General features: G+C 39.2%; 2 protein-coding genes across 2 annotated transcripts in view; one reads left to right on the top strand and one right to left on the bottom strand.

Annotated features, from left to right (window-relative positions):
• Positions 1–27,702, bottom strand: part of LOC140148885 (nuclear pore complex protein Nup155-like) — an 87,395-nt gene that overhangs the window by 34,760 nt on the left and 24,933 nt on the right. Inside the window, exons 13-21 of the mRNA XM_072170981.1 lie at positions 15,833–15,943; positions 14,098–14,263; positions 13,147–13,227; positions 12,310–12,472; positions 11,071–11,155; positions 9,980–10,086; positions 9,190–9,290; positions 8,288–8,421; positions 420–479 (exon numbers count right to left, since the gene is read on the bottom strand). Of these exons, the coding sequence (XP_072027082.1) occupies positions 420–479; positions 8,288–8,421; positions 9,190–9,290; positions 9,980–10,086; positions 11,071–11,155; positions 12,310–12,472; positions 13,147–13,227; positions 14,098–14,263; positions 15,833–15,943 (1,008 nt within the window). The remainder of the gene's footprint in view (positions 1–419; positions 480–8,287; positions 8,422–9,189; positions 9,291–9,979; positions 10,087–11,070; positions 11,156–12,309; positions 12,473–13,146; positions 13,228–14,097; positions 14,264–15,832; positions 15,944–27,702) is intronic.
• Positions 18,617–25,795, top strand: LOC140148884 (uncharacterized). Its single transcript, XM_072170980.1, has one exon. It carries the CDS (start codon positions 19,899–19,901, stop codon positions 25,155–25,157), a length of 5,259 nt encoding a protein of 1,752 aa, XP_072027081.1. The 5' UTR covers positions 18,617–19,898; the 3' UTR covers positions 25,158–25,795.

Here is a 27,702-nt window from a genome sequence, read left to right on the forward strand (position 1 = left end):
ATTGGTTTGTTCATGGTATAACAGGGTTGTTTGGGGCAAGAATATGAAAGACATTGCAAAATCATCCATAAACTCTGGCAAAATATTAGAAATCGTATTCCTAAAACAATAGTAGCAGTAAAAAAATGTACAAAAAAACAACAACCCAAAAATAAAATAAAATAAAAAACAAAAAATAAAATAAAAACAACAACAACAACAAACAAACAAATCAATAATTATTAATTCAAACTGACATTAAATAAACAATTTTTTAAATGAAATCCATTATAAAACTGACTGTAGTAGTCCACTTCTGCTTGCAATACGTCTCCACAAATCGAATGGACAGAATATTATTGCAATGGAAGGTCTGTAGCTAAATTTCATACCAGAAGAGTCATTGTTCACAGAACTTTGAAATTCAAATTTACATTTACCTCTTTTCCATTCAGCACAAGTTCTCTTAGAGTCATGTTGCGCAGCTGTTGCTGTACCTCCTATTTGAACAAAAGAAGAACAGTTTCAAGTTATATGTTATTGTAGGGTCTAATTTTGACTCGTTCTTGAGTCTATCGCTGATCTTTTAGCGACCCTGGTTCTTTTCATAATATCACATCGATTTGGTCTGACAAGACTGGAATGACCCATTTCCCCATCACACGCCAAGATTTGCAGATGATAATGACAGGAGTATAAACAACATTGAAGCGATACTTATCGTTCTTGTCCTTTGGCTTTATTTCCTTTCTCCTATCTTCAAACATATATTATCTATCCACTAGACAGAATCTTTACGCTATCTTTCCGCAATCTTTGCGGTAGAAAAAAGATGTAACTTCCAAGCATTCAAACAACCGGCATGATAACATTCAAGATATTTGCTGATCTCTGCCTGAAGTTATGGTCCAAAATAGAGGGCGCCAGCCAGGTAAATTTCCAAGCCAGAAGGTGGTGGCTACATACCGGCCCCTTAATTGCCATGTGTCAAACATGCAATTACTAATCACTTCTTTTTAATTAACAAACAATACATTTTGATCCAAAAATGGCAAACTAAATTTGTGCCAAAACATTGCCGAAATTTAACAATAATCTTTTATCTCCAACTTTACTGATTATGTTGATAGCTGAATATAACACTTATTGATTCAACAATGGCGCTTTAAGGAGATTATATACTGTCTATAATGATTTCTCCACTAATATAACTAAGTATAATGTAAGAGTTCACACTGTAGCAGCGCTATAGTCACATTTCACAGTCATAATATAGTTCAAATGATGCTTTATAGTTCTTTGACTGTGGTATCAAACAATTTAGCAAATTTCACTAAGAATCACTGGTTCCATGAGTTATCTTGAATCCTAATCAATAGTGTTCGTGTCCTAATCACAAATGTCCATTGTCCAAATAACACAATCCACATCGGTTCGGCACTCCAGATGAAACATTGGAAGAAGATCATGCGCTGCTGGCCTACTGCTCCAACGCTGCTCCTTACTGCGGGGTTCCCTGAATCCGACGGTCCATGATGAACTTGATGAATTACAAACTCGCTGGATCCATTGATCAGCAATTCCGAAGCTCATGCTCCAACATGAGTGGTACAAACGTTGCTGATCCTCAAATTATGGTCGGTAGTTCGAAGCAAATGGCTCCATACAGCCATAGGTGGCACAAACGATTACCGACGCTATTACTATACTCAAAAATATTTATATATTTTTTGATTTCTTTTTTATTCAATCTTTCTTTCATACAATAATATTTGTTTTTTGTTGGTGTTTATGGGTGTTTCGTGTCAGTATGAATTTTTTCTTCTTTTCTTGAATCAAACCGAACAACGACATGGCAACTCGAAAACAACATGGTTGCCAATTACAAGTACAAGTACAAGGAATGCTCTATTTCCATGTTAGGCAATCAAATGTTCACGGATGACTTCCATCAAAGAATCAAACCTTTGAATCATAAATTTCCAATACGAAGCATATCCTCTCCTATCAATCAAAAGCCTTTCAAAACATTCCACAAGCAAATTGCACAACAATTGTCCATGTCCTGGCCAGAACACACAGACAAGGTTGTGCACCATTGGAAAATAGACAAATTCAAACGTTCCAAAAAGGCTCTTCACCAAATCCTTAATAATCTTACTCCGATAAACCCATTTGATTTGTGTTACCGTGTTCGCATTCTGCTGAGTGCTGCATCGCGTACCTCGCGCACTGCATGCAAGTGTCTCCTAATGTATAAATTTGTATTGCCTGCATGAGATGTCCTTTGCATCGAAGACCCACGCACTGCGCAAGTGTCACCTAGTGAAATCTACTGTTATCAATAGGCCATAATTTTGATGATTTTTAACAACAAGACACCTGAGACATTCCCTACCGGACACATCAAGACAAGGTCAATCTAACAAACATAAAAGACATAGGCTCTGGACTTCAAGTCTCCAGTAACCATGGAAACAGACAGCTTATTCTTCTGCCTCCAACAACAGGCACAACTTGCTGATGGGCCTCCGTAGGGTGGATGACTTGGTTCGCACATCAACCTGTCGCACTTTTCGACCATTCTTGTCTGGCAAGGTTGTGACGATCTTTCCCATCAACCAGGAATTCCTAGGAGCTGACTCATCTACTATGAGAACAACGTCTCCTGTCTTCAGATTCCTCTGTGGCTGCAGCCAGCGCTGTCTGCGCTGAAGTTCAGGTAAATATTCCTTCAGCCACCTTTGCCAAAACAGATCGGCCAGGTATTGGATCTGGCGCCAACGCTCTGGCGTAGATGTCCTTCTCGACAAAGCACCCTGGTGGCATGTCCGCCCTCGGTCTCAGCAACAAGAGGTCCCGGGCGCGATGACATCAAGTCATCCGGATCATCCGACACTCTTGTGAGTGGCCTGCTGTTCAACGTCGATTCTATCTCACACATGAAGGTATGAAGTTGCTCATCCGACCTGCATGTCTTCAGGTGTTGTTCATTGAGGATGGCACACATTAACTTCCTTACAGTACGAATTTGCCTTTCCCATACTCCACCGTGGTGGGAGGCTGCTGGTGGATTGTATCGCCATTCAAATGTGTGGGATGTTGAGAAGTTCTGTATTTGGTCTTGGTCTAGTTCTTGCAGAGCGCTGTAACTCATTGTCCGCACCGACCAAGTTGGTTCCGTTGTCAGAGTGAATTACTTTGACTGGTCCACGCCTTGCTATAAATCGCCTAATCCCATCAATACAGGAACTAGTGTCCAGGGTGTGAGCGACTTCAATGTGGACTGCTCTGCTATTCATGCACGTGAACAGCATACCGTATCTCTTCCTTGTTACTCTGCCCTGCTTTATATGGAAGGGTCCGAAGTAATCTAATCCAGTGACTGTAAAGGCTGGATCATCACTCTTTACTCGTAGGCGGGAAGATCAGCCATCTTCTGTTTGCTAACTGGCATTCGGTGTTTTCTGCAGATTATGCACTTCCCTAAGACTGACTTCACCTTAGCTCGAGCCTTCACAATCCAGTATTTCTGTCGTAATTCGGCGAGAACGTGGTTACTACCCTGGTGATGAATCTCTCCATGAATATGACGGACTATGAGAGTCGCTATGTGGTGATCTTTCGAATGATGAGTTGATGCTTCGCATTCTCTGCGGTATCTTGGCGTTTTCAGTCTACCGCCTACTCTTACCATCCCATCCATCACCTGTGGGTCTAAATTGGTAATCTTTGAGTCAAGTAGCAGAGATTTCTGTGCATGTTTTATGATTGCACACTCTGCCTCTTCCAACTCCTGCACAGTAAGTGCGTCTGTGAAGTTGTGACTCTGTCTCTGTTTGGTTCTAAGAATCTTCTTAAGTCTCAGCCACCAGGCGGCTGCTCTTCTGAGCCTTGTCCAGCTGGAGTAGTGCTCTATCAGCTGGTCTAGAGCATTATCTGTATCGCTCTGGTCTTCAGCTGTGACAGCGTGGACTTCCACGTCTGTGGACTCCGGAGATTCTTCTGATACTGCCGGTTCTGCACCCGGCCACTCTTCCTCTGGTTCTAACAAGAACGCCGGCCCCTTTATCCAGTCTGGTCTTTCTACCAGCTGCTTGACTGGCAGGCCTCTATCACTCATACGTTTGTTGAACTCAGGGGTCACATAAGACTGGAACTGGGTCTCCATGGTTTCCAGGCTACCTTCTGTTACACTGCAGAAGTAGGTTTGAACTTGCTTGTTAAACCTTCCTGGAATACCGTACACTGCCCATCCCAGGGGTGTGAGTATAGCGTATGGCTCACCAATTTCTCCTGTGGCTACTTCCAGCGGCATGCTGGCAGCCGGAGTGTTGCTTCCAATCATCATTGTTACCTCTGGAATACATGGGTACTCGCTTGGTATTACTGGCAACTGTATATTGCAAAGGTGTGCCCATCTTCTCAGATCTTCTTGAGTCGGTCGCGTCCTTTGCGGAAACTGGAATCTTGTCTTCGATATACACCTGTGGTAACGGGATGAAATTCTTCTGATTTAAATCACCCACTAGCAATTTATCCAACACCACCTTTGAGTTCACGGTTTTCTTCGAAGTCAAAGTTCCTATTAGCAGTTTTCTTTTTTGAGTCCTCAGGTTCATTCGCTGTTGTAGTAGTGAAGAGGCGAAAACCGCATCACAACCGTTGTCCAAGAAAGCATATGTGGCTATGAAACTATCGCTAAGTTCATGCTTCACCAATACTGGTATTATGGTCATTAATGGTGAGGTATCACTACTTGTAGCTGCTGAAGCTAGAGTCTTGGTGCAACCAGTCACTACATTACTGCCACTAGCAGTTGCCTCTTCTTGAGACTTGTTTTGTTTAGGTGATTGAGATTCTTGCTCTCGTTTGTCTCTGTGCATCGCAGTTGGATGCGTTTTCTGACATTTACTGCACTTCAACAGATCCTTACACTGCTTCTTAGGATGTCCTGCTTCCAAACAACCAAAGCACAATTTTTTGTCAAAACAGAAGGCTGATTTCTCCTTAGGTTGCAACTTGGAGAATTTTCTGCATTCCATGATCTTGTGCTTGGTGCCATCTCCACAGTAGGTGCATGACTTGTTTGAAGCTTTCTTCTCTGTGACCTCTTGAGCAGTTGTAGTGAAGGCTTTCTTCTTGTTGCTACTGAAGGATTCTGAGTTCCTATTCTACCAAACACTGGATTCGCAATTATTCTCGCCTGTCTGTCGACAAACTGAACAAGATCGCTGAACTTTACTGTGTTTCCTTGTTCTTCTTCAATAGCATACACTTTATTTCTCCATAGATTCCTGTGTCGGTATGGTAGTTTCGCAACAAGAATCTTCAAGGTGTTAGAATGATCTAACTCACTTAACGCATCCACTGTCTGCATCATGTTCTTACACTCGGTAAGAAATAGCGAAAAGGCATTTAAGCTTTTATCTTCATCTTTAACTTCTTGCCAGGATTTGGCCTTCTTCAGCATTGCTTGTGCAATTTTATGGCCACTTCCAAACTTCTTGGCTAAAGTTTCTTTAGCTTTCTCGAAGCCTTCCTTTGGATCCTCATAATGAAGATAGCTCTCTACATATTTCTTGGCATCTCCATCTGTATGCTGACATAAGAACTCCAGTCTTTCTTTCTCATCATCTGTCTTGTCCTCGTCACCAAATGCGAAGGCTCTCATAAATGATGTATACTTTAACGGATCTCCATCGAAAGTCTGGATCTTCGTCTCTGGCAATAAAGCTCGCAACTGCTGTTTTATCAGCAATCTGGTTAATTCACTAAGCTGTTCAGCTTGGTCTGCAGAATGATCTGCCTGTCTTTGCTGTTGAGGCTCTGTTGGTACACTAGTTGTTGGAACATGTGGGGGGCCAACAGGCTGTGTGGGTACACTAGCTATTGGAACATGTGGGGGTCCAACAGGCTGTGTGGGTACACTATATGTTGGATAATATGGTGGGCCAAAATATGGCTGTTGCTGTGGTCTATAGTCCATGTAATATGGCATAAACTGATCATACTGATCTACGGGTGCTGGTCCCTGCATGTGTCTATATGGCTTCATAGGAGGTGCATCATCATGCACATGTCTTGGTCGGAATGTATATTCCTCTGGATGACTATTGTAATCAAGCCGTGGCCGGTTCACATCACGTTCAGATCTGTGGTCTTCCAACTTTGGCTGTCTAACTTTCGGCCTGACTACTGGGTCTATATTTCTAGGTTTCGACGAAGCAGGAAGTCTATTTGGTAGCACTGGTACTTCCAAGTTCACCTGTACTTTCTGGTCTGACTCCTGATGATGAGGTACTATATTCCTATCATCACACTGCTTTATATTAGAAGCCAATTCAACATGTACAGTTTCTCTCTGTGGTTCAGGAGATATGTCTTGTCCAGCTGCCATAGACCTGTCTACATGTACATCTGATGTTGGCCTTTGCATTCTGACATCAGATTTTTGCACAATTGGTTCCTGAATTTCAACTTTTCCAGGACTATCATCTTGGTTATCAAGCCAACTTTGTACGGTTTTTCGGCTGTCTATAGCAGATGGTAGAGGCAAACTATCCTGACTACCTGATGTCGTACTGAGATTTTCATAAATTTCTAATTTGGTTTTTTCTAATTCCAATTCTGCATCTATCTCTAAAGACTCCTTTTGCTGTTGCAATTCAAGCTCTTTTTTTTCAATTTTTGTCTTTTTTGAACTATTGTTTGTTTACTCCTTTACTTGGCGTTACGCAGTGCAGCCTTTGCAATAGCACTGCTAATACTACTCTTTGATCTCCTGCTAATTTTGCTAGCATTCTCAACCTGTTCAATATCCCCTGGATATTTTGCAGCCATAATTAATGAGATTCTATTTTACAAGAAACTGGTTTGTTTACTATCTCACTAAATCTGAGATGGTCCCTGAATTAAATTCAGAAACAAATTTCAACTTTACTTGTCAAGGGCAAGGATGCTTCCAGTCATAACAAAGATTAGACTTATCTAAGTCCAAACCCAAGCAAGTTAGACCTAGCCTATTTAGGTCCACTATAGCATGAACGCAAGTCTTGATCAAGTCTAGCGCCAGCGTGTTTGACAAGCATGTGCTGCAAGTGAATTTCTCAGCGCTGAGCTGAGCACAAATTATAATGTACAGTACACACACTGTGTACGATACCAACGCAGTATACTATACTGCAAATGTACATGCACAAAACTTTTGCTCCGATACTTTATCGAAGCTACAACTTTATGTCTTGTGTATAATCGAGGTAACGATCATATACACTTTTTTCTACTAATGTAGGGTCTAATTTTGACTCGTTCTTGAGTCTATCGCTGATCTTTTAGCGACCCTGGTTCTTTTCATAATATCACATCGATTTGGTCTGACAAGACTCGGAATGACCCATTTCCCCATCACACAAAGATTTGCAGATGATAATGACAGGAGTATAAACAACATTGAGCGATACTTATCGTTCTTGTCCTTTGGCTTTATTTCCTTTCTCCTATCTTCAAACATATATTATCTATCCACTAGACAGAATCTTTACGCTATCTTTCCGCAATCTTTGCGGTAGAAAAAAGATGTAACTTCCAAGCATTCAAACAACCGGCATGATAACATTCAAGATATTTGCTGATCTCTGCCTGAAGTTATGGTCCAAAATAGAGGGCGCCAGCCAGGTAAATTTCCAAGCCAGAAGGTGGTGGCTACAGTTATTCTAAAGAGTAATTTTCAAATAAGATTTGAATTAATTTAATTCCAAATTTTACACAATTTTTAAAATGTGTTTTTCAACGAAAGTTAAAATCTAATAACCATACCACAATAGCCTTCATTAATATTAAAAGAAAATCCTAATTAGAGGATCACCTCGGATAAGGACCACATGTATTATTACCGAGGTACAAGTGTGTTAGTGTCATAGACCAGCTGGGCAAGTCTTCTTTTACTACAGGATTGTGGGTTCGAGCCTCCGCAGGCCTGAGTAAGGGCTCATATTGAAATTCCCTTACACAGGAAGGTGTGCGCCATCCTGCAGCTTTCCTGTGCTAGCCTTCTTTTGTTAAAATCCTGGGCAGGGTGTATCACTGATGCATATAATACATCCGTTTTATGACCGAGCTTTCCTGAGGCACGCGCTTAGCGAGGGGAATCCTGCCTTCTTTCTGTGTGAAAACGTGGTAGGGTATTTCAATATGAGCCCTAACAGGAAGATAGCGCAGGATGCTTCGATATATTTACACTGATGGCTGGGCGCTTCATGACAGTATTATGATAAAAGTGAGTCAAGTACTTAATACGGAATCTTACTGGCATTAATGTAGCAGCAATAGCATGGAATTGATGGTAACAGAGTAGCTGTAACAGAGCCAGGACTTCACATGTAGCTGATATAAGATGACCCATGTTGACTAAGGCTTCTCTCTCCACTTTCTGGGCTGCAGCTGAAAAGAAAATCCATACCTACATGTCAGTCTATCATCAATTTGAATATTTAAAAAAAGTACACACTGGCGATAGGCGATCGCGTAGAAGTGACAAGGTCCCCTTCTATGCGCCAATGATCAATGGGTCAACCGTCTTGTTGCCAAGACTGTTGATCAGCCAATCAGCATAATTGTTTATCACTTATCTCATGTACGCTAGGCGCACAGCCCAGACCACGGAAATAAAAAATTAATCTGAGGTGACTTCAGTGCTTACAATCACTGATCAATGGCTTTATTGTCCTATATTCTATTTGGCCTATGTTTTAAAATCACAGGACTTCAAGGCGCTTTGACAATACATGTCACCTCATCAATAATAAGTCAAATGAAATATCAGGTCTAGTGGGGTTTGATTCTCCAAATAACAAACAATAAACATAACCCCATTTTAATTTCTTTTAAATTCTGTTGATTTCTTCCTTTTTATATATACGTAAGACTCATGAAAATTGTCTTTGGCACCAGAACCAAATTTGTTTGATCTTTGGATTGACCGTCAATGCTGCTTCGATGGTTGTTATTAATGAACTATCAACTAATTAACCAGAATTAATGGCAAATTTGCATCGGTCAATCATTACATGCACAGATTCATATATAATCACAATTAACAATAGTATAATAGTTGATTTCCTAAATAATAAGGATCGACCCAAACATCAATGGTCGATCGAAAGATCAACATGACTTGGTTCTATTGCCTTAATGTCTGTTCAGTCCTACCTGATGCCCTTTGTTCTCTTTCCCTGTGTAATTGTGTGGATGGCAAACCACCAATGGTTACATCTGGACGTACAAAACTCATCATGGTTGGTGACCCGAACCTGATAAAACAAAGCAAACACCATCAGACATCTATTCCGATTCAGGGACACTACTGGGAAGTCCCATTCAGTGATCCCAGTGAAAGTGCAAAAATTAAAATTGTTTATAAATTGCTTAAAAGTGAAGGATAAGTCATTAAAATTGTCATTTGGTATTTTTGAAATGAAAAATTTGGCAAAAAACAAGGAAAACAGCAGTATTGAAGAAGATGAAGCCCCGTTCAAATGCATGTAGCTAATTTATATACTGTCAGTATATAAATTACAGATTCATGTAAAATGCCTTATTTTGCCTAAAATACACGGCTTTCGGCTGAACCACTGGCAGGCTATGTTAGCACATCTAGGACAATGACAAAGGTACCAAAATCTGAATTTTGATGATTGTTACGATCATCCGGATGAGCATATCACTGAATGGGCCTTTAATAATGGTTTCAATTCAAATACAATCTGCACAAAGATATTGAAGAAATTTAATTTTTCATCATGAAAACACGTAATTGTTGGAATAATTTAGTATATACTTGGGATGGTGGAAAAGAATTTGAGTAACTAAACATATTTGCAGGATTGCACACCTTGGGCTACCACTCTGATAACAAAAATGTCCATTACATAGCTCTGTTACGTAACTACTGGCAGGTGTGAATTCAAATTTTGAAAGAACATTGAATTTTAACACTTACGTGTCTCCTATGGTGGTAGATTGAGAGTTGCGTTGTAAGAATTGCTTGAGTGCTGTAAGCTCTTCAAGAGCCCACGATACCTCATCACTTTCAAAGCTGCAGGTCAGCTGTAGGAAATCAAACATGTGTGTGTTAGCAAGTTAGTGCTGCTAAAATAAATCATATAAGTAAAACTGGTCTTATGCTAAAAAGAATTGGCGCTAATGCTTACAAAAAACATAGTTGTGGATTGAACTATTTCAGAGCAACTTAGAACTTGTTGAGAAGGTCATACAAACGGCTATTCCAGTTGAAATCCATGTACCCCATATGGAAGACATGACCTTAATCTTCCACACAGGGAGTGTGAATTTCAAATGGGGTTACCAGAATTGGCAACTCCATTTGAAATCTACACCCTGTTTGGGAGATTACCCTAACCCTGTATGAAAAATCAATGGAAAATTGCTTTTGTGAGTAGAGTTGATTGGGAGAAGAACAGAAAATGAAGAGGAAACATGCTGTGGTCCTCTCTGCCTGGTTTTGAACCACCAAGCCCTCAGGTTTAGAGCAGCCTAACCGTGATAGCGTGCCATGGGCGGTGATCTGGCCGGCCAACTTTGTTATGCCTATGTAAGTGGTCCAATTCTTGAGCAATCATACCTCTTTGGCGTGTGCTTGGGCTGCCAGAGGCCTTGTGCTGTAGTATATTTTTTGGCGCTGTAGCATTTTGTACCACTCAGGGTGGTTAGGGCTCATATTGAAATTCTCTTACACAGGAAGGTGTGCGCCATCCTGCAGCTTTCCTGTGCTAGCCTCCTTTTGTTACAATCCTGGGCAGGGTGTATCACTGATGCATATAATACATCAGTTTTATGACCGAGCTTTCCTGAGGCGCCCGCTTAGCGAGGGGAATCCTGCCTTCTTTCTGTGTGAAAACGTGGTAGGGTATTTCAATATGAGCCCTTAGGGTTAAGATTATGTATCCTAGGGTGTGTATGGATTTCAACTGGAATACTCAAATGCAACTTGTTGACCTAAAGCAAATTAACCCATTCACATACAGTCTAAGATGCATCATGTTTATGTATAATAACATAGAATTTACTTACCCATTTTTGTTGCTGTTGTACTTTAGGAACAGGAAATTGTGCCGGCACTGGAAACTCCATCACCACATAGGCTTCCCAAATTGATCTGCAACATGAAAATGAATATCAAACTCATAAATATACTGCATTTTTTCAGCTGGCAAATAACTTCCAATTTATAAGCAAAATTCTTAATCAGTTGACAATTTTAGTGAATATATTGCATTCCTCCGCTGGTTAGATATTCCGCTTGTTTGACAGCCAATCAACAATAAAGACATGATTACTTATGATTTTCAATAGGCTTATGCTGGTTTCATACTTTCTGCCGCTTACCACTGAGTGGAGTGACGCTTCATCATGCCGCTTGCACTTGTCTGTTTTGTTCTCATACATCAAAGCAGCACCGCTCTGAGTTGATTTGAATTCAACATCTCCAAGCGGTGCTGCCGCCGTGGCAAAGCGGTGGAGTGATCGACATATCGTCTTGCCGCTGGTCACCGCCAACGTTTCTGGTGCGACTGCGCAGTGAAGTCAAATCATCTTGAGAGCGACAAAGCGGCAGGAAAGTATGCAACCAGGATTAGGGTTGGGGCAGTAGGGTTGAGATTTACTGTGTCCAACAAATGGAGTATTGAACAAACAGAGGGTGTCTGAATATATTGATGATGTGATGATAAGGCTATGAGAAAATTAGGCCTCAAAATAATTTCTCACATGTGTCACAAATAATATTGCTCTCAACAGTTGGAGTTACGATGTCTGGAATCCAGGCAGCTCCTTCCAGCGGAATGTGGTAATTTTGTTTCCCCAAATGAAGAAATACATCAGAAATTGCAGCAAATTTGACTCAGCTTTCAGAATTTTGGTTGTTGCTTTTTTCAAGGCCTGGTCAATTCTTATGGGGATTATGAAGTGCATTAGAATGCTATAGTGCCCTTAGCTTAGTGCACCAAGGCACCTGTTTCACATATACATTGAAATGGGCAAGTATTATGTGCTTTACAATTTGAAGCTGTGTCCAATAAAATTAGCAATGACATCAAATATAATTCTGAAAGCTGTATCATCACAAATTGTATTTTTCAGTGCACTTGAATTCCAGCTATGATACCACTGATAATGGTTGTGATAAGAACAATGGGGAAATACTTACAATGATTACATATCATGTTTGCACACCATAACCCCTTTTCAAAGAATATCAAAGTGTCATACAAAGGCAAATTGAAAATAAATGATAGCAATACACAGACTTACCTCGTAAGCCTACAGAAGTACAAACATAAACCTTTGAATTTCCCTGAGAATTCCACATCCTGTGACTGTGGTGCTATCTGCTGTTGATGTTGTTGTTGCTGCTGCTGTTGCTGAAAACCAGGTGTACCACCAAATGGTGTAGATGCAATGTTTGGATGCATACCTAAAAGGGACAGGTGATATTTGATATGAAATGTGGATATTATAAAAATTGTATTTTTCAAACTTCCCAAGATTTAAAAATATTGGGCAGGTTTGCAGCTATCAATTGTAAGACGCACTATGGGATCCCTGGAAATGGTTCAACATTTGCCTGATATGCATCATACTGTAAAAGTGGGCGTTTTCGTGTGTAGAATTTTTTGTGCTTTGACAATTTTGAACAATATTGCGAAAAGCGCAAAAATTAACGTGCTGGGAAAATTGCCACTTTTACAGTACTTATATGCCATGATGTACCCCTGCATAAAAGAATCTAATATTTGCATACAATTAAAGCACCTCAACCCAATTTTGTGACACACATTTTTTTGCAAAGGAAGAACCATGATAGATAACAAATGCCCCCTTTGCTTGTGGGTGCGACTGACCAGACAGGTTCCTGGACTTTACCCTGCGATAATACTGTGCCAGTAAATGACATATCCACAATGCGCTATCCCCGGGTCCCATAGTGCATCTTACAATTGACAGCTGCATTAATACAAGATTGTAAAATTGCAAATCTGCGACTACTTTAAAACTTGAAATGGTATAAATTGTTGATGCTTAATATTGATTGTTATGGTCATCTATCTAGCCATGGGTAGTACTTTTTAAATACAATAAACAGCTTACCTGGCCCTGGAGTAGCTACTGAAGGTGTCAACACTGACCCTGGATGCCCATCAGACTGACCAACCATAGGAGTTGTACTTCCTGTAATTATGTTAGAGTAAATTTTTGCAACAATTAGGTCTCCATTTCAATTGCTATTACTAAAGAATACACTCCAAACTTACAGAACAAAGATCAATGAAGTCTTATCAACAGACCATGTATGAACAAAGTCCCTGTGCATTGTATGCTGTGAATTCTCGCATATTCATGAAGGACGATTGTTTGATAGTGCATTGCGTGCCTTCGCATATACGCGATAGAGTGTTGCGTGCCTTCGCGATAGACCGTAAAAATATGTGATAAGTGCATAGGAGTTTTGCGTGCCGCATTTCACGGAACAATCGGCCCTCATTATCAGGTGATGCCGAGAATTTGACTACATGTATGCGGTACGTTATCTTTTTTCCATGGGTGATACACTACATCAAAATGCAAACCTAACTACAGCTTGTTTGCATTATCTATCTACCTCAGATGGCCCTTGCGCTTGCATCAGGCATTGCTGCTGACAACCCTATTACAGGTTACACAGCTTCCTGAGACAGAGTACCACCACAAGCAGCTCTCTGTCCAGTTTGCAAAATCATCACTGATAGATATAAAACTTGCTTTGTTTTTACACATACTTTAACAAGAACTTGTAATGCAATAAAAGGTTAGTGAAATGGGTTGATCATGTTTCATACACTACTAAAATAGTGCGAACCAATCAGAGCAAACGTTAGTAAATTACTAGCCGTGCATAAATATTGTAGAATTGTACTGAGATGTTGATGCATCTAATGCACTCCCCCTTCGGGGCTCGTGCATTAGACGCATTCAACATCTCAGTACGCGTGCTTTATTTTGTACAATTTCATTCTCAACAAGTGATACACATTTATAGACCTATAAACAGCACACACTCACCAAACATTGGACCCAGATTAGCTGCAAGTTGAGGCTCACCAAACCCTCTCACTCTTGGTTCACCGCCATATTGGAAGAATGCAATAGTAGCCCAATCCATGATCTGAGCATCACTAGTAGCTCTAGAACAAGCTAGAATCAGACTGGTAGCACAGGCTTGCTCCTCCTGTATAGCAAATAGAATGAGTTTGAGATAATGGTTGCGTCATAGTAAGCAATTGCTACAACAGCATTGCTTTGATGACATTTTCGCTTACTATGTTGGGCTATTCCAATTGAAATCCATACATTAGAGTCCGAAGTTTTCCGTTAAAACGGGAAAAAATCACAGAATCAGAGGTACAACACGCAAAATGACATTTTTGTATGATGTGACAAAAATTGTTAAAAGATAAGAGAAATAAATGTTAAAAACAATCTTGAGTTGTGTGTGGCAATTTTTATGATAAAAAATAAATACTGTTTAATAATACTGAAATAAAGGTATATTACCAAGGCATGAACCGCCTATCCATCCAAACATCGTAACAGTCGGCTTATTATCGTGAGAATATTCCAATAAGAGCATATTGATCGCGATATTTAACAATTTTTTGTGACATTAATATCATTCATAATCATTGTTTATACATTTTAAGCTTTATTCATAAAACATGGATTTACAAATTTTACAACACGGACAATAGATTTTAGAAAACGGTAAACTTCGGACTCTACCATACACTCAGTGCTATTTTAAGTGCTAAATTTTAAGTGGTCACCAAGGAAATCAATAGATAAACAGATAAGCTACACTGGACAAGAAATTTGTTTCCAAAAACCAGTCTTCACCTTCAGTAGAAGGCTAGCATAGATTTCAGACCCTTGTCTTGATTTACCCACCTTTCCCTACTGGTCTGCAAGACTTCTCAATACATTCAACAGCTCAATACATTCACTACTTAGGCCTATACTTCCAACTTTTATGTCATCATTTAACCTCAAGATGGACTATTCCAGTTGAAATCCATACACCCCCTGTGGACGACATGCCCTTAATCTACCACACAGGGGGTGTAGACTTCAAATAGAGTCACCCATTCAGGCAACCCCATTTGAAATTTCCACTCCCTGTACAGAAGATTAATGCAGGCGTCACTGTGATCCTTGAATACACCCTCCTCAAGGATCGACGCCAGATCGACGACGCTTCACGTCAAAGTCTTTGGTCAGTAACTTCTTGTTGATGTGATGTCCTAACGTTCATTTTCAATAATTGTGTGAAGCTTTACCTAACAAATTTTTGAAAAGTAGTGAAGCTTTGACATACATTTTGTGTTTTCCGGTGATGTGACATCGAATAGTATGTGCTGCCGACCCCTAATTGAATGATAAAAACAATCATAATTCCAAGAAAAATTGCCAAACCTGCGCAAGATAAAATTCCATTTGATGCAGGCTAGCGCCTGTTTACCTTAACTTAACTTTACCTGAGTCCATACCAGCGCAATATACACAATATCCTCCCCGGAAGCTTCCAAAACTCGTACACGTGAAGGCTTGAGGGTGGGTCCCAGGTTCTCAGTGACCCCTGCATAAGTCCATGTCTTTAATCGGGGGTGTGTGGATTTCAACTGCAATACCCCAATTCCTCCATTTTGTAGAAAAATTGCTCAAATGTTTTGCTAAAAAAAAAAAATCCTTTACAAATCTTTTTGAATGTACTATGTTGACGAGCAGTTGATTTAAGCCTTACCTTGTGCAATCTGAAGAAGCTCTCCACAGCAGGACAATCAGCTCCCATGTTGTTCAGTAGCAATTGCCTCAGCTGGTCAACTGGTCTCAACTTGTTCACCATGTAACTTCCCTGCAAAATCAAAGTAGTATGGTTACTGTATAGCAGCAAATTTTTAAAACTGCATAACAAGGATATTCACGGATTGGAAGCAGATCACCTGCTTGGATATTCTCTATTTTTCTAAATATATGTAAGAACCCACAATTGACAAACATCAATAATACCAAATGACCCCTGAATGACCTTTGTCCCCAACATCCAGAGCACCTTTAATGCTGGTTTCATACTTTCCTGCCGCTTGCCGCTTTACCGCTCTGAAGATGATTTTGCTTCACTGTGTATTCATACCAGAAACGCTAGCGGTGACCAGCGGCAAGCCGATATATCGATCACTCCACCGCTTTGCCGTGGTGGCAGCACCGCTGGGAGTTAAATTCAAGTCAACTCGGAGTGGTGCCGCTCTGACGTATGGGAACAAAATACGATTTTGGAGCGGTACTGAGAGGCAAGAGTGGCTTTCAGAGTCACGCCGCTGCCGCTCAGCGGTGTGCCACTCCGCTTGCAGACAAGTGCAAGCGGCATGATGAAGCGTCCGGCAGAAAGTATGAAACCAGCATAACTTGGTACATTGAAGATGTCTTATTTCAGACAGAACATCACAAAAAGCTAATTAGGGTCAGAGGTTATGGGGGTTAAGGTTAGGGTTAGTAACCCCTGACCCTAATTAGCATATCGTGAATCGTGCTGGTCTGTCTTTAATGAGACATTTACCAAGAAACGTGTACCTATGGATCATGCCATAGCAGCTGCATTAATCCATCATATTCTGTGGAAGCAGTATTTTGAGCAACTCTGATCTGTAATGACCTCTGACCAGTAACATAGCTTGCAAAATTATACCTCACTACTTACAGACACTTGTATCCAAGTTTATTCATTCAACAAGTTATTCCTTATTCAATCTATTTCAATTCATTTTTGATGCGTTGCTGCGATGCTATAAAAACTGTAATCTGAGCCAGGTTTTTACGAGCTCAGCGGTGAAAATTCTCATCGCGCGGTGGAAATTTCGGTCCGCAATGGAGTTGAACAATGTTCAACTTTTTCGCGTCGTGCTGCGATATCGCAGCCATGCACGCTTCTGATTGGCTGCTGGAAAATCAAGGTCGGTAGAATGACCTTAAAAGGAGATGCAGACCCCACATGCTTTTAAAACATCGCAATATCGCAAGAATGAAATTAAAATGTACATTTTAATTTCATCACGCCGATGCTGCGATGCACTATCCTATCGCTGCGCTGCAAGTGGAGTCAGGATCGGGCTTTATGCATAAATTCACAGTGGTTATCCTCATGGTATTTTATGGGAGTTAGGGTTAAATAACCTTCAACTTGAAACATAGCTTAATACAATACCTTACCAATTTTTGATATTTGTGCCCAACTTTATTTACAAGAAGCATAAACTTTTAATGCACATTAACATTAACAGAATTTAGGACTTCGTTTGAAATCATAAAATGCATGCCCTCATTTTTTTTCTAAATATGTATGTAATACTTGTGCATATAATACTAATCACCATCTGAAATAGTTTACTTTTAAGCCTGTAGAAATGAATGACCTTCTTGTAAAGTTTTTTTTTTAAATTATTTATTTGTTTGTTTGTTTGTTTGTTTGCAATATTCAGGATTATGGATTTAAAATCCACAACAAAGTGTCATAGCCAGGACTTTAATTTGCAGAGTGGGGGAGGGGCAATGCAACTTTAAAGGAAGGGGGATGGGGCAATGCAAATTTCAAGGAAGGGTGAAATTTGATGAAACTAGTCAAAAATGGGCTAAAAAGTACAAAAAGTCTTGGGGAAAGACATCTCACAGGGGGCTCCCCCTTCAATATGCCACTGCCAACACAGTTCCAACAGTAGGTGAGCACTAACAAAATTGCTTTATTTTTTATTTCCGTAAGATTTTTTTAGTCCACAAATTATTGCTTGGTAGTAAAGACTCAGTTTATATATAAATTTAAAGCAATGTTTTCACAGTATTAAATAGTCCTTTTAAATGCCTAAACAAAAAATTTCTGCATTTTATATTTATAAATACTGCGATAAAATTAAAGAACATGGAAAGTTTTTGGTATATTTTGAATATTTATTTAATGACAACTTTATTTAACAAAGGTAAACCTTGAAATGAATCAGTGCACACACACACTGCTTTCCACCGGGCCCTTGGTACAGAATATTTTTGTATATTTAGAAAATCATTGAACTTGGTAACCATGGAAACAAAATCTTTCTCACATTACAAACTGTATATTTTAAACGTAAACAATTTCACCTTACATTTTTATTGTAAAAACATTTCAAAATTAGTATCTAAATCTTGTCCCTTCCCACCAGAAACTTCCTTCCTCTTGTTGGGTCAAAATGTTCACAAAAAGAAAAAACCCTGTTTCATAATTGGTCTAATTTTAAAAGTTAGTATTATTCCTTAACTGTAAATACTATTATTTTACTATGGAATATGTTAAAAATAAACCCGCCAAAAATCCCCAACAGAAATCCTATTGCAACAGAGTACCTGTCATGCCTGTAGAGACTAGACTTGACAAAGGCATGTGTATTGTGCTGAGTCAATCAACCATAACAGAATCTTAACACGGAAGTCAAGTTATTGGTTATATAAATGGTATATAACTTGCATGATCACTGCATTATATTGCTAAAAACAGGTTACAGCAAGCACTCGGATATAAAAGGTCGGATGTGTGTCGCTAACTTTCTGTGTTTGCGTACCAAATTGTTGCGGAAATCAAAAACAAGTAGATTTGATTTGAATTGTTGAATCTAATGACTGGATTGTGGTCTACAACTTGTACTGCTGATGAAGGTATTAAGAATATATATGGCAATAATTTTAATACTCCTGAAATACTGAAATTGGATTTCAAAACTTTGTTTATCAAATTGACAGTTGGCGGACGTTATTTTTGCATCAAATTAATTGTTGTGGAAGTGAACGTTTGAAGTAACTTTGGTATGAATTGATGAAGTAACTCTAACAACTGCATGGTACTATTAGTCTACAACTTGTATGATTTTCACTCATACTACTGATGAAGAATATGACAATAATTCTAATATTCCTGAAATATTGAGCTTGGATTTCATCAACTTATTTTTGTTGCATGAGGGGAATTTTCTTCCCAAACTTAAATGCCAATCATGGCAGTGAGTCAGCCACTTATTCACAGAGTTGTATTATGTGCATTGGTTTCATTCTTCTGGCATATGACCTTGTACAGTGATTCAGCTATAGTGTCTGCAAGAATGTTAGTGCATCAAACCACAAATCCATCATCACAATGTGAAAACTGTACTCCGGTACCAGCTAGAGAGAAAGCATCGCCAGTGACAATACCAAATACACCACCCACAATAAATCCACCACAGGTGAATGCTTGTGACACTGGACGCATTGATTTAACGAACACACCTATTACATTCCAGACATCAAGTGACAGCAGTTGTAAAGTCACTATACACGCCCCATCCGCATGGGTATCCGCTTGACATACAAAATGCGTCACGACTTGGTCCATCTATAACTATTTGTACTTTAACGAAATTAATCATAATTCGCAATACTGTCAAAATGAATCATTTGGCTTCACCCAAGCGCCTGACCATTGCAGTGCTTCGTTCGAAAGCAGTACATTGGAAATAGGGATCAAAACCGCTGCTACGTTACAAGCTAGTTCCTTTCCTCGTGTGAATGGTAGTGAGATTTATAATCGGGATTGCAGTTTGCACATCACTTCAGATGCAGATCAGGGACAGTGCACCAAACTAGAGCGATTCAAAACAACCAACGGAATAACATCTCTACCGGTACCTTACTCTGTAGTAGTAAACAATAACTTAGCACTAAGATATGCTTTGAATACATACTTCAATGAAACCGATGTTGAAATTGTACCTTTAGATTCCCAAATCAACTACTCTGTATTAAATGTTTCAATGCCCGATTGTGTGAGCACGATTTACTTCCAGAAAGTTGAATATGCCTGCACTGGTGGCAGCACGGGCTGGCAAAACTTCACCTCTCTGTTGACCTATGAATCAAATCAAACCATCCCTGAATTTGCCTTTGATCTCTCAAATCGTCAAGACTTACAAATCACCCCTGGATGTTTCGATCATCTTGGTTTAACTGTGCTTCTGCTGAGTAATACCAGCCGCCTTAAAAGCCCTCCGAACGACATTTTCAAAGGTCTCAATCAACTACAAATCTTAGATATTTCATTCAATCACCTAAACACAATACCGGAAGGGTTATTTCTAGGTCTGAATGATTTGAGAGTTTTGATGCTGACTGCTAACAAACTATCCACCCTTGGCTCAGGTACATTTAACGGTATTGATAATCTGCAGATTCTTGACCTATCTTATAATTTGATTTCGGAACTTGACGTTCAATTGTTTGCACACTTGGATGCTTTGTCAGGACTGTTTTTACACTCAAATAACATTTCCGATTTAGCACCAAATACATTTAAAATGCAACAAAATTTGACCATATTGCATTTATATAATAACACTCTCACCCATCTCAAAACTGGCATATTTAATGGGCTAGGCAACCTGACACACCTATACCTCTATGATAACGAAATCCAAGGTCTACAAAATGGTGCATTTCACAATCTGGGCAATTTGATTCACCTCAATCTTGCTTACAATCGATTGTCCTCACTAAATGGTTCAGAATTTCAGTATTTGAGTCAACTGAAATTCTTATCCTTAACACACAACCACCTGACTATGCTAGACCACCGCTTGTTTAATGGATTGAGAAATCTACATTTTTTAGCATTATGTAACAATAACATTCAAAATCTGCAACCAGGAACTTTTGATGACCTTCATAATGTGACTGAAATTTGGATTAATAATAATGAACTGACGCAAGTGCGCAACCAGTCCTTTACAGGACTACAAAATTTATCAGTTTTGATGCTGTTTGACAACAAGCTTGAACATATTGAATCTGGCGCTTTCCAAAATCTTTCCAACCTGACAGAGCTAGTTCTGTGTAGTAATCACCTGAAAGAAATTCCTGGAAACTTATTCCAAAACTTGACAAAGCTGTCTATCCTAGCATTAAATCACAATAATCTCACTTTCTTAAACAAATTTGTATTCAGCAACTTGAGAAACTTGACTGAACTATTGCTGCATGATAACCAACTGAGGGCAATTCCAGAAACCATATTCCAAAACTTAACAAAACTGTCTATCCTTGCATTACATCAAAATAATCTCAAAACCTTAGACAAACTTGTATTCCACGACTTGAGAAACTTGACCGAACTAGGGCTGCACGGTAACAAACTGAAGGAAATTCCTGAAACAGTATTCCAAAACTTGACAAACCTATCCATCCTAGCATTACATCAAAACAAGCTCAAAACCTTAAACAAATTTGTATTCAATGACTTGAGAAAGCTATCAGTCCTAGCGTTACATCAAAACCACCTAAAAACCTTAGACAAATTGGTGTTCAATGACTTGGAAAACTTGACCGAGTTATATTTGCATGATAACCAACTGAATGGAGAGCTTGACCGTGAAATATTTGATGGCACCCGTAAACTCGCTGTTCTGACTTTAAACAGAAACAACATGACAGATATACCCCCCTCTATCCTCTACACTAAAAAACTTCCCTTGACCTACCTAGACTTGAGCGAAAACAACTTTGACTTCATCAGCATTAACTTACTTCACCGACTAGACAACTTGAAGTATGTATCTATACATTCCAACAAAGTTGAGTCGGCGTACCCGGGTCTATTCTATAAGCTGTACAACTTGGAGGTAGCCGACCTACATAATAATCGCCTTCGTAAAGTGTACAATGGTTTATTTCGTGAACTGGGTGAGATGAGATTCATTTCACTCGCCTACAACCAAATATCAATTTTGGAAAGCAGAGTATTTGAACCTTGTACTAAACTGAAAGAACTACACCTGCAAAACAACAGACTCCACGAGATTGGTGTTTCAATATTTCACAGATTACAACAACTCTCCATTTTAGACCTTAGCCACAACCATTTCACCTGGTTTGAAACCGGTCTTTTCGACAAACTTGGCAATCTGACTGTCCTAAACCTGGGTGCGAATCCATTACGTTCCATCAATACAACATTGTTCAACTATTTGAGCAACCTTCGAGCCCTAGGCCTACAAGAAATCAACCTCACGACAATTGACCCCGCTGTATTTCAGCCACTGTCAAATTTGGGCGAGCTTTGGTTGGGGAGAAATAAATTTAAGGAGATAAACGTAACATTGTTATACCATTTACATGCATTATCACTTTTAGATTTGCATAGGAACCAGCTAACTACCCTTACAATGGGCATGTTTGACAAAAGCCGCAACTTGACACATCTGCTTCTAGATGATAATGAACTAACTGTACTTGACGTGCATATCTTTGACCCATTAGCAAATTTGCAGGTTTTATACTTGCACAAGAACAATCTGACTGAATTAAAACCAGGTGTATTTGATGCCCTGGACAACCTGACCACACTGACATTATCGGACAACCATCTAACCCAGCTAGACGTTAATTTGTTTCAAAAGTTGAAGAATCTGTCTGTGCTTGACCTACACAGTAATCCAATTGAGCATTTAGACAAGCGCTTGTTTAGCAAACTAAGGAACCTCACCGAGTTGTATCTTTATGATATTCGCCTGACAAGACTTGACGTTGACCTATTCAGTACATTACAACAACTATCAATCTTAGACCTCAGTGGCAACAATCTCACAGATCTAGATCCCAACATTTTCATCAACACACAGAATTTGACTGAATTAGACATATCAACCAATGCACTGACTACCCTAAATGTACACATATTTGCAGCCTTACAAAAACTCTCAATTTTGCATTTGCATGGGAACAGGTTAGAGAAATTGGAAAAGGGTATTTTGGATAATCTCCCTGAACTAAGAGCACTATCTCTGAATGGGAATAAATTAAGCGAATTTGATGTTGGACTGTTTGTTAATTTGACTCAACTATCTATATTGCTATTGCATGAGAACAACCTGATCACGTTAGAACTGGGAACATTTGATGGTTTGGATAATTTAAACCACTTATCCCTGAATGGAAATCACTTGACAGAATTAAAAACTGGTATTTTTACTGGATTAGGGTCGTTAATTGGACTCGATGTACACCAAAACCAGCTTGAAACTTTGGAACCAAAAGTCTTTGATGGTCTAGGAAATTTAAGAAACTTATCGCTACATGATAATAAAATTCTTGAAATCGTTACGTTCATGTTTCATGACTTGACCCAGTTAGTAAACCTGACACTGAACGATAACAGATTGTCTAGATTGGCACCGGGGACCTTTGATACGCTCACGGAATTGACCAATTTGAACATTAGTGCCAACCGCGTAACCGAGCTGAAAACTGACTTGTTCCATGCACTGGAAACACTGCAGAATTTGCAACTCCATCAAAACAACCTCCGAACTCTTCAGCCAGGTGCATTTAATGGGCTTGACAGTGTGACAAAACTAACTCTTCATGAAAACCATATAAAACATCTTCTTAACAACTCCTTCCAAGGACTTGGCCACCTTCCCGTCTTATCACTGCGTAAAAATGACCTTGTTGGAATTGAACCTGGAGCTTTCACTGGCTTGAAGAGATTGTACAATCTATCCCTGGCAGAAAACAAATTGACCAAACTAACCACCCATACTTTCTACAACTTGAGCCATCTTCTTCTTCTTGATCTTGGAGATAATGGCCTTCAGGAATTTACCGATGAAGTGTTCTCTGGTCTTGTGAAGCTCCGGTATCTGAACCTACAAGGAAACTCATTTACGAAGATTGCAAGTAGATCTTTTCATGGAATAGGTAGCGATGCTATCATGGAGGCCGATTCCGACTCATTGTGCTGTTTCGTAGAGCCTAAAAACAATGGCAAACTTTGCACAGGTGCTGTTTTCTTGAACCAATTCCAAAACCAGTCTTGTTCCAAACTTCTCTTTGTACAAAACTCATCTATGAGGCATTCCATGTGGATTATAGGAGCTATATCTCTGGCTGGCAATGTTATTCTTTGTATCTGGGGAATTGCCGAGTTGATACGCCATACAGCCGAGCATGTGACCCAAAGACTGTACCTTACCAATTTGGCTTTATCTGGCTCTCTCATGGCTGCCTACGTGCTGATAATAGCTACTGTCGACTACCATTATGACCATTATTTCCCACTCAATGCCGAGCGATGGAGAAGTTCCACATGGTGTAAATTTGCAGGGTTTTTATTCACCATTTCCAGCCAGGCTTCGTTATTCTTCATCACCATGATAGGTGTTGAAAGACACTGCACCTATCATTATGTAAATATGGGTAAAATGACTTCGCAAAAATGTAGGGTGGCGACAGTGGCGTGCGTTTGGCTTCTTGCATTTGTGCTTGCAATCATACCTTACGCCATGGAAGACAAAGATTACGAGTTATCCAACATGTGTATTAGTATACCGTTGGCAAGGAATTTTGTGTACGAGATAACCAACACCAATATCACTGAAGACATACATCTATCTGATGGGCACTTCAATAACACTTTCTACAAGAACGTAGTGAAAGCAACAGGCACCACTCACAGCTCCATATACGCCATCATCCTGTTCCTCGTCATAGATTTTCTTTGTGTCATTGCCATATTCATTTTCTACATTGGTATCTACTGCATCGAGGAAGACGAAGAAAATCCACGGCCTCCGGATAAAAAGATGACTGCATCGCAAGAGAGGAAGGAAGATCGGATTCTCTATCAGACTGGGTACATTGCATTGCTTTACTTCTTGGCGTACGGTGTTGTTGCCGTGCTTGGAATCATGATCGAGTCTGGTTCGTCCATAGTTGATCTGACGGATCAGCATTACCTGTGGCTGGCTATCATGTTCTTGCTGTTACCTACCGCCCTTAATTTCATCATCTACCTCGCTGGACGTGTCATTATTCTCTTCAAGCAACGCAAACATGCTGACTACGCAGATATCGAATTATCGAAGAATGAAAGTGGTGGGACTGGATATGCTGTAAGGCCACGTGACAATGACAATGCGGATGTTCAGCCTTATTCGGATGCTTGGGGTCCAAATAGTGCTGCCAGTAGGCCTGTCGTCGTTGCACCAGATCCACCAACAGATGACAGCCTTTCTCAATGAGCTATTAAATCATGCATTTTGAAACAAACATCAAAGATTATTGAAAGTGATTTCTTGCACTATTTAAAAAACTACTGATTCACATTTCTGCCAATTTTGCTTAAAAAAACATTGAAGACCGTTTCCAGATTTTTGGAGAAAATTTTGAATGAAGAACACCCTATCTCTAAGCCAGTTTTTATGGAAATTGCACCAACGTTCTACCAATATTTGCAACACATCCCACCTTTCTTGAAAACAGTGCATTCATGTTTCAAGATTTGACCCAGTTAGTAAACCCAACACAGAACAATGCCCCTAAACTTTGTATGACCAAACTTTGACTCACATATTCATATACCATGATAGACTGATTAATCTCTCCAAATTTCCTTCTGACCGAGTGAAATATGTTAACTACACATTACTGATTGCTCTGTTTTTCTGTGTGATTATACTTTTCAAAGATAGGAGAGTCCAAATGGCTCTAGATGAATTCTGTTTGGTAAATAATTTCAATGTAATTTTGATTTTCAATTTACTCTAACAGTGGATATTTTTGCACTTGATTTATTTTCACACTTTTTGAGATCCAAGCAGTTACCCCAATGCATGAATTCCTTGTGTGTGTAGTTTAATGTCAGGAAGCTTAGAACCACACACACTCCAGTCAGCGGCACTAGCTTTGAAGTTCAGTGTGTTCTACGTTAGCTTTGCGTTACGTCGTGCATGTGCCTACTTTTACACGTGCCAAAGCAGTATGCGCTGAACTTCAAAGCTAGTGCCGGTGACTGGAGGAAGATATATTGACTATTGGCGCAAAAAATGAATTGTGCAAAAATTGCCACTTTTACAGTAATTTTCAGTTTGATTAATGTGTATCACTTATTGGGAGTGAAATTGCACAAAATAATACACTCATACTGAGATGTTGATGCGTCTAATGCACAAGCCCAGAAGGGGGGAGTGCACTAGACTCCTGATTTTACCCCTGAGAAAAGGCAAGCAAATTTCTTAGGGGTAAAAAAAGTTAAAGATCAATTATTTTCAGTTTCTGTATTAAAAGGTGTGTGACATTATCTACATATCGTCGATGGGCAGTAAAAACCTCCTGTGCTTTTGGCCCCTGAACATGTTTAAGACAAAACTGTCAACAGGTTACATAGGAGGTTTTGCTTTAAACATGTTCCGAGGCCAATGACACATAGGAGGGTTTTTCTGCCCATTGACGATATATGTAGATCATGTCACACACCTTTTAATACAGAAACTAAAAATAATTCATCTTTCAACTGTTAACATAGTTCTATTTGTACAATTCCAAGAAAAATGAAGGTGTTGGACTCACATTTTACTTTTTTTCGTGACATTTCACCACTACACTAGTTGTCTCATCAGACTGGCGACCCGCCACCGACATCTGACGTTTTCATTTTATAAGTTACAGGACCTTCTGTAGAGTGTGATGAGTTGGTCAAAGATATTATGGAGTGAATAGGCCCCCTCATGTTAGTCTTTCAGCTTCACATATTTTACTTTGGGAAATTGCTGCATCGTGTTCATGATATTATATGTATGTAAAATATATAAAATGTTTTTTGAATTATACTGTACAACTTGGAATGGAGCTTAAAAGGGCATTTCGTGATCCACAGCCTCATACCCCCCCACTTTTCTCAAAAAAAGTTGAGATTTTTATACCACTGGACACCTCTGGCTATATAATATTTATGTACAAAAAATTTCTTGCAAATTAATTCGTTCAGCAAAAATATCATCAAATTTGAAATACGTTCTGGTGTACCAGAACGAAATTACAACAGTGGCCTATGGAGCAGTGTAATACACATAATCATGCATAACTTGCAAACGCAAAATCAGAATCAAATGAAATTTTGGGAATAAGCTTTTTTCGTGGATATCTACTGAAAAATGTCATAAAAAGAGGATGCTAAGATCACAAAATACTCCTGTAACTATTTGGTATACCCAGAACATTGACCATTGAAGATCAATATTTTAAGTACTTTAATTTTAAGGGGATGCTGACATATTTCAGCCTTCTTTGATGATTTTAATGGAATTTTGCATGCAACAGTAAAAAACACAACAATGTCATTTCTAGTTGGAAGCAAGATATCTATAAAACAGAATAAGCAGACAAACAAACAAACTTACCTGCACAATTCTTAATTTCTATTAAAATCGTTTAAATTTCCAAGAAGTGAATCATAAAAAAGTTCAGCAGTCCTTTTTTGTATATTTGTTTATCAATCACAATATATGGAAATAATGTACTCAAGTTTGACAGAAGACCAATTGTCATGTTTATTTTTATATGTATGGTATGCTTGAAACTTACACTTTCACATTATTATTTTACAAGTTGTTTCCATTATTTAACTTATTGAATTTTGTTTTGAAAGTATTTTGTTTTATTTGTTTAAATACATGTAGTGTTCGTTTGTGCTAAACAGTACCATTTCTATGTACATTTGGGGCTATTCCAGTTGAAATTTATATAAGCCCTATGGAAGACATGATCTTAACCTCCCACACAGGGAGT

This window comes from Amphiura filiformis, chromosome 3 (assembly GCF_039555335.1).
Source record: "Amphiura filiformis chromosome 3, Afil_fr2py, whole genome shotgun sequence".
Taxonomy (NCBI): domain Eukaryota; kingdom Metazoa; phylum Echinodermata; class Ophiuroidea; order Amphilepidida; family Amphiuridae; genus Amphiura; species Amphiura filiformis.

Excerpts from the sequence above, each read along its gene's own strand:
- LOC140148884 (XM_072170980.1), top strand. The coding sequence starts at position 19,899 with ATGCCCGATTGTGTGAGCACGATTTACTTCCAGAAAGTTGAATATGCC.